Source organism: Silene latifolia, chromosome 6 (assembly GCF_048544455.1).
Source record: "Silene latifolia isolate original U9 population chromosome 6, ASM4854445v1, whole genome shotgun sequence".
NCBI classification, from domain to species: domain Eukaryota; kingdom Viridiplantae; phylum Streptophyta; class Magnoliopsida; order Caryophyllales; family Caryophyllaceae; genus Silene; species Silene latifolia.
The window spans coordinates 3008562-3015754 of record NC_133531.1 but is presented as its reverse complement, the minus strand read 5'-3'; the positions used below and the strand labels follow the sequence as shown (position 1 = coordinate 3015754).

General features: G+C 40.5%; 1 protein-coding gene across 1 annotated transcript; it reads right to left on the bottom strand.

Annotated features, from left to right (window-relative positions):
- Positions 1 to 1362: 1362 nt before the first annotated feature.
- LOC141585976 (F-box protein At5g51380-like) lies at positions 1363 to 4224 on the bottom strand. The gene is made up of 3 exons (XM_074407066.1): positions 2899 to 4224; positions 1747 to 2008; positions 1363 to 1664 (listed from the first exon to the last, which is right to left on the bottom strand). Exons 1-3 carry the CDS (start codon positions 4095 to 4097, stop codon positions 1635 to 1637), a joined length of 1491 nt encoding a protein of 496 aa, XP_074263167.1. The 5' UTR covers positions 4098 to 4224; the 3' UTR covers positions 1363 to 1634.
- Positions 4225 to 7193: the final 2969 nt, after the last annotated feature.

The following is a 7193-nucleotide window of genomic DNA, read 5'->3' as shown; positions in this document are numbered from 1 at the left end:
CGTACGACCACCTTTTTTTTTTCTCCTCGTTTTTCAATCACGCGTCCGAGCTCATTTCGAGAATTAACCTGTTCGGTTTTAGACTCAAATAACGAGCTTTAACACATTTTTCACGATAATCCGAGTTTCGCGAATCGCTGGTTTCGCACACCGCACCCTCAAATGTCTTCCGTTGGTGCTCAAACTTTGCGTGGCCGCTTTATCGACCCGAGGAACTTTTTATGTGATTTCCGGAGAATTTTGTTCCGGGACCCGAATCTGAAAACCGTGTATTAATACACTTCAATTTCACCGTTCGGAAGGTCGACTTACCCGATTCTTTTTCTCCCTGTTTTTCAATCACGCGTCCGAGCACTTTTCAGGAATTAACCTGTTCGATTTCAGACTCAAATAACGAGCTTTAACACATTTTTCACGATAATCCGAGTTTCGGCGAATACTTGTTTCTGGCACACCGGCACCCTCAAATGTCGTCCGTTTGTGCTCAAACTTTGCGTGGCCGCTTTATCTGACCCGAGAAACTTTTTATGTGATTTCCGGAGAATTTTGTTCGGGAGCCCGGAATCCCGAAAAACCGTGTATTATACACTTCAATTTCAGCCGTTCGGAAGGTCGTACCGGACCCTTTTTCTTTTTCTCCCTGTTTTTCAATCACGCGTCCGAGCTCATTTCAGGAATTAACCTGTTCGATTTCAGCCTCAAATATTCATCAGTCTTAAGATTAACACGAGTCAAATAGAATCCCATTTGCATTCATAAAACAAGTTGCAATGCTTTTCTGCTCAGTATTTGGGAGTTTCTTTGTTTGATTAACAAAATACAATCAAAGGGATTTAGAGGGGAGAAATCTCTGTAGCGAAGAAAACATTTGGGCCGAAACTCACTTGCTCCATTCTTGCTCTCTTCCTCGGCTCTTTTTGTATCCACAAACACTTATCTGAAAACATCACTGTGCTCAACATCATTCAAGACTCTACACCATGAAAGAACAATGCATCACAACATCTGATACTCCGATTTTCTCTTTCCAACAATTAAGCAGCACACTGGATTACCTAATCACCAAAAATGGCAGAAGCTAGCGGTGGACCGCAGATCTCGGAGCAAAATATAAGGGCTTAAACCTTCACATGTAAGATTTTTACTATAAAACCATTAATCTAAAGAGGGGACCAAATAACCATTGTCTGTATAAACTCAAGAGGCTTGCAGGAATCATGCTGCGTCCGAACAAAACAATGATCCAGGTACAAAACCCTGAGCTCCTTGAGATAAGTTGGTACCGTCGACTGAGACGATAGCTTGACCTTGCTTCATCACTACTGAACTTATAATACAGCATAAACCGACATGAAAGAGGAGTAAACAAATTTGCTAGTTCTGGAGTAAGATACAGCACCAAAATACATTAATATACAGCAACTAAATCATCTGATCGGCAATTATGTACTACAGTAGTATTAGCGTGGGGTGCACTAATGACAGGGAAGTATTAACTACTAACTTGGCTAGAGCCTACGTTGAATAAAATACAACAGACACGCACATACAAATTAGGGACCGTGATTCACGAGGAACAGTATGTACAAATCTGAACGAAGTCTCTCTCAGCACTGAAGCATGCAGAAAGCCAATCATTTCCTCTTGTCCATCATATTGACAACCTGTTAAAAAAAACAGAGATCGTTACAGAATAATCGCAATGAAAGTAACTGCGCAAGTGAGCATATGCCTAGCTTCACATACCCGCTTGAAAAATCTGCCACCCTTCTTTCCCACTCCGGTGCCGGCAAGACTTGATGCCAGTAGACATCTGGAATCTGGCCTCCATTTCAGTTCTTTTAGTACAGAAAACAAATTCGCCAACTCTGGAGTAATATGAGAGTCCTTTATACTGTTACATGATACAACTTTAAGCGTGTCGAGCTCTTTCCAATTATGAACGACTGAATCTAAGCCTTCTGTTGTCAGCAAGGAGCATCCTTCCAGAGAAATCGATTTCACTCTCCTACAATGAAAGTTTGAATTCGTCAACAAAGTCCCAAAAACTCAAATGAGAAGCACATATGACTTAACTATAAACTAGCGAAGAAAAACAAGACATGAAAACTTCTACACTATCCTAATATGAGAATTCTGCAATCTGCATAACAATTATACATTCTTATTGGACATCATTTATTAGCTACTATGGAGTAGTATGTAGAATAATGCCGTGTTACTCAGACACGCCGACACGTGTCGGTGTCCGACACGTGTCGGCGTGTCGGACACGGCTATTTGGGGTGAAATTTCCTGTTTTGTGGTCTAAATTGAAGTGTCGAAGTGTCGTGTCGTGTCGGACACCGACACGTGTCTGACACGCGACACGACAGTTAAGTGAAGTGTCGGAGTAACATAGGAATAATGTACTCCCTCCGTCCCGGTCATTTGTTGTCCTATTCTATTTTGGGTGTCTCAGTCAATTGTTGTCCTTTCTATTTTAGGAATGCATTTGATGAGCAATTTTAGAATAATTAGCCCCCTCCTCTTTCCTTGGTCTTTGTGCCAAAATCAAAGGACAACAATTGACCGGGACGGAGGGAGTAGTACATTTGCTCCTTTCTCTATCCATGGAGTGTGGTGATACTTTCTCCTCATAGCAAATTAGGAAACTCCACCAAGAATCTCCGACCAATATAAACATCACAATATAAACATGTTATCTTTCAAACACTTTGAATCAATGAAAGAAGAGCTAAAAATCCTAAGCTATTTGCCGAACCAAAGAAAATCCATTCGAGAATATATCAGTGCTCAATAAATCTTCCAAACAAAAGCCCAAATTAATGGACAAGAAATGTCACGTAAACATTAACTAGCATTTTTGTACCACTACAATACAAACCATACACATACCTACACATAGCTGCATAGCGGAACGAATCATCCTCCAATCCCCAACAATCCTGAAAAGAAATCTCCCTGACAGATTCACACACCAAGAACAAAGCCCTAGCACTGCCTTTATCCCGTACTTGACACCGTTCCAAGTGCAACTCCTCAAGCGTCGGACAAGAACCCAAATGCTCATCTGGACCCGGGCACGCATCAATACTCTCACAAGACTGAAGCCTCAAAGTCTTCAAGTTTCCACAATATGAAAGCGCTGATAACCATCCACCATCCATCTTATGCCGAGAAAAGGTCAACTCTTCCAACATTTGACAGCATTGCCCAACAGCCTTTATCCCATCATAACTCCCCTCACACCCACTTAACTCAAGCTTAACTAACCTCCTACATCCTTGAGCCAAAATCGTCATCCCAATATCCGATACAATAGAATCATACAACCCTTCAACACTACAACTCAATTTCAATATCTGTAAGTTTTTAAACTTCGAAACACTCCTCAACATCATATCCTCACAACAATGCAGCTCCAATTCCTGCAACATAACGCAACACTCGGCCACAAACCCTAACCCTTTCTCACTAGCATTAACCAAACTTAACTTCCTCAAATTAGGGCACCCATTTCCAATCACCTCAAGCCCATTATCAATCAAATCAACCCCTAATACCCCCTCCTTACCAAGCAAGCCTTCACCAACAAACTCCGCATCGACATTAATCTTCACAACCTTGTGACTAAACACAATCCCTGAACTCAAACTACTCCTAAAACTAGCTGGAATCAAATTAACCTCACTCAAACTCGAAAACCGACCCGTAAACCTACCTGAAACTAAAAACCCCCAATCTAACAAACAAATTGACCTCCTAAACTTCCCTAAAGCATAATACCACCTCTTACAAACTAATGAAAGTAACACATGCTGCAAAATCGGAACTTTCGACAATATTAATTCAAGATTCTCATCAGAAATCAAAGAAAACAAATCATCACCTAGGATTAGGGTTTTTGCATCAGCTCGTTGAACATTATGCGACGTCGTTTGATGCTGTTGCAACTTAAAAATTGCGTTCTTGAATTGTTGGTCTTTGAACCATAGCCCCGTTAAGCTTAACCTCCGATTTTTCGGCGTTTCGATAGGGGTAATAGGGTAATTAGGGTTATTTAGGTTTCTGGGTTGCTCTTCAATTGTTGCCATTTTAGGGTTTGTAAGAAGGTTGAAGGTTTAATTTAGGGTTTGTTCTTCCCCAATTTTTGGACTTCTCTTTCTAAGTTTGTATATTTTCGTTTCTGTTCCAACGGCCAATTTTTTTGATTAGGTTTGTGGGGCGCAGAAAATTTTAAATTATTTATGTCCTATTTGGCCATTTGGTAGGTCGTCCAAACGTGTACAATTACTTTTGTAAATTCAATTTTCTTTTCTTTGTGGCGAGACTCTAGAAGTCGAGAGGGCATGTAACCGCTACCTTTGGCTAACCTACCGATATATGTAATACCTTGCAATCCACGTATACCAGAAAAGTCACCCGAGGCCGAGAGTGACAAGGTCGAACTCTAGAAGGCATAGACTCGGGTAAGGGTGTTCAGAATAAACCGAACCGCGATAATCGAACCGAAAAACCGTGCATTTTTAAGCTTCGATTAATGATTTGTGCATTTTATATAGACTTTTTGTACCGTATTCGCACGCATCTCTATGCATTTTGTGGAGTATTAAGCTACAATTGTCCCCCGAATAGTCTACTTTGGTTTGTCTTGTATTATTTGCAGGTATGAACCAGAGAGGAGCATAATCAAGCATAATACATGTCCCTATGCATGCATTTAGGAGATGAATTGAGTCGGAGCTTGGAGACTACTATTTTGAGATGCGCATAGAAGTAAGGTATAGCTAGGCGAGCAAAGGAAGAGCTTCAAATTACTAGTGCCTACTTTGAAGAGCCATATCTCGAGTTCTACAATAGATTTTCAAGTGATTTCAATTGAAGATGAAATCTTGTCCTGTTAGATTTCCAACGCCACCGAAAACGCTCTGTTTGCCCAAGTAACGAAGAAATGGCGGCCGTTTAAAATTTAGTGCGCGAAACGGGAATTATGCGCTGAACATTGCTCGATCGAGAGGTTAATCTACTCGATCGACCACCCAATCTACTCGATCGAGAGGTGCTTAATTGGAGGTCCTTGATCGAGTAACAAAAGTACTCGATCGAGAGGTTTTAGCTTGGATTTGTTCGATCGAGTGATATAAAAGTGCTCGATCTCGTACTTTTCTATCTGACGCAAGATCTTATTATCCTATTATCGTACTTAGGTTAAATAAATATCTCTCCTATATACAGGAAAGGGGAATTAGGTTAAAGATACTCCTTCATACTGTATGATTCATCTTTTATCACTTTACCTCTGCTCATTATTTATGTTCGACGTTACACTGCTCTTTATTCCCGGATCTCAACTTTTGTAATTTCCTTTCTCTCTTTTATGTTATTTCTCTTTTGCTCATCTTTTTATCATGTTTGTTCTTGCTTTATCTTCCGTTATTGTTTTATTAGTTGTTATGCGTAGCTAGATCCCTTGTGCTAGGGTATAGGGGAGCCATGGTGATTAGGGAGATTAAGATTAGATGATTAGGTTTGGCTGAATTTGGTTTGTGTTGTTAATCACTGCAATTAACTGTAATTAGCTGCTTGAGTCGACGCATTTAGCTAGTTAATTTCGTTACGCCTTGACCTAGATCGAAAGATTGGAAGGGGTAAGACCTACAGTGAACATTAGACCATTCTAATTAATGAGGGTGAAAGCTAAGTTAGTAATGTATTAGGGCGAATAGCGGACCGAGAGGACCTTTTCATTACCCTGCAGACCGAATTTATACCGACCTTTGACTCTAATTTTGGATCCCTAGAAACCATGCTGAAGCGACAATCCTAGTACTTTCACTCTCTCATCTGATCACATCTTATTTTTATTACTCTTTTAGTTTAGTTTATCAAACGACTCAGACCCCCCAATTGTAACCTTAGACAGATTAGATAACAAGTAGATAGTGACCTCCTCCATATGGATACGATACCCGACTTACCTCTGCTGCATAAGTTAGAGCCAGTTGGTTTTATTTTTGATAGGGTTGCGACAGCCGTGTCAATTAACTGAACCATTTCGACAAAGGGGTTCGCTAAACCAAATCGTTAATTTTATTATGGAAACGTTACGACCTCCCAAACGACTCAAATTGAAGTTTATAATACACGATTTTCGAGATTTCGTGCCTTCGGGGTCCCGTGACAAAAATGTCCCTAAATCATACGGATGAATTCTCAAGTCAGTTGAAGCAGGCACACAAATTTTGAAAAGCAAACAGAGGACATTTGAGGGTGCCGGTACGCCATAAACGAGTCTCGGAGGAAAATTAGGTATGCCTTAAAAATAAATGAATACTTGTTATTTAGGGCTGAAAATCGAATACAGTAACTTATGAAGCGACCCTGACACGTGGTAGAAAAATTAGGAGGAAAAAAAAAACATGACCCGATACGACCTCCCAAATGGCTCAAATTTAAGTGTATAATACACGGTTTTCGGGATTTCAGTGTCCCGAACAAAAATCTCTCTAAATTATACGGACGGTTCCTTGAGTCAGATAAGCAGCCACACAATTTTTAGAAGCAACAGAGAAAATTTGAGGGTGCCGGTACAAGATAAATGAGTCTTAGAAGAAAATCGGCCACTTCTTAAAAATAGATGAATACTTGTTATTTAGGGTTGAAAATCGAATACGGTAACTGATGAAGCCACCTTTGACACGTGGTAGAAAAACTAGGAGGAAAAGAAACATGACCTGGTACGACATCCCAAGCGGCTAAAATTTAAGTTTATAATACACGGTTTTCAGGATTTCAGGGCCCCGGAAGAAAAATGTCCGTAAATCATACGGATGGTTTCTCGGGCCAGATAAAGTAGCCACACAAATTTTGAGAAGAACCAAAGGACATTTGAGGGTGACGGTACAGGATAAACGAGTCCATACCGATTCATGTCCATACAATGTGACTAGGTTTTTATGTTGGCTACCACAGACCAACCGCAACCCTCCTCCTTTCTCTGGGTTTGGGACCGACAGTGAATGCCCAAAAACACTCACAGGCGGTAATGATTCTCGGACGAAAATAGAGACGGCTTAAAAATAGATAAATACTTGTTATTTAGGGTTGAAAATCGAATACGGTAACTAATGAAGCGGCCTTTGAAACCTGCTAGAAAAACTGGGAGGATAAAAACATGACCCGGTGCGACA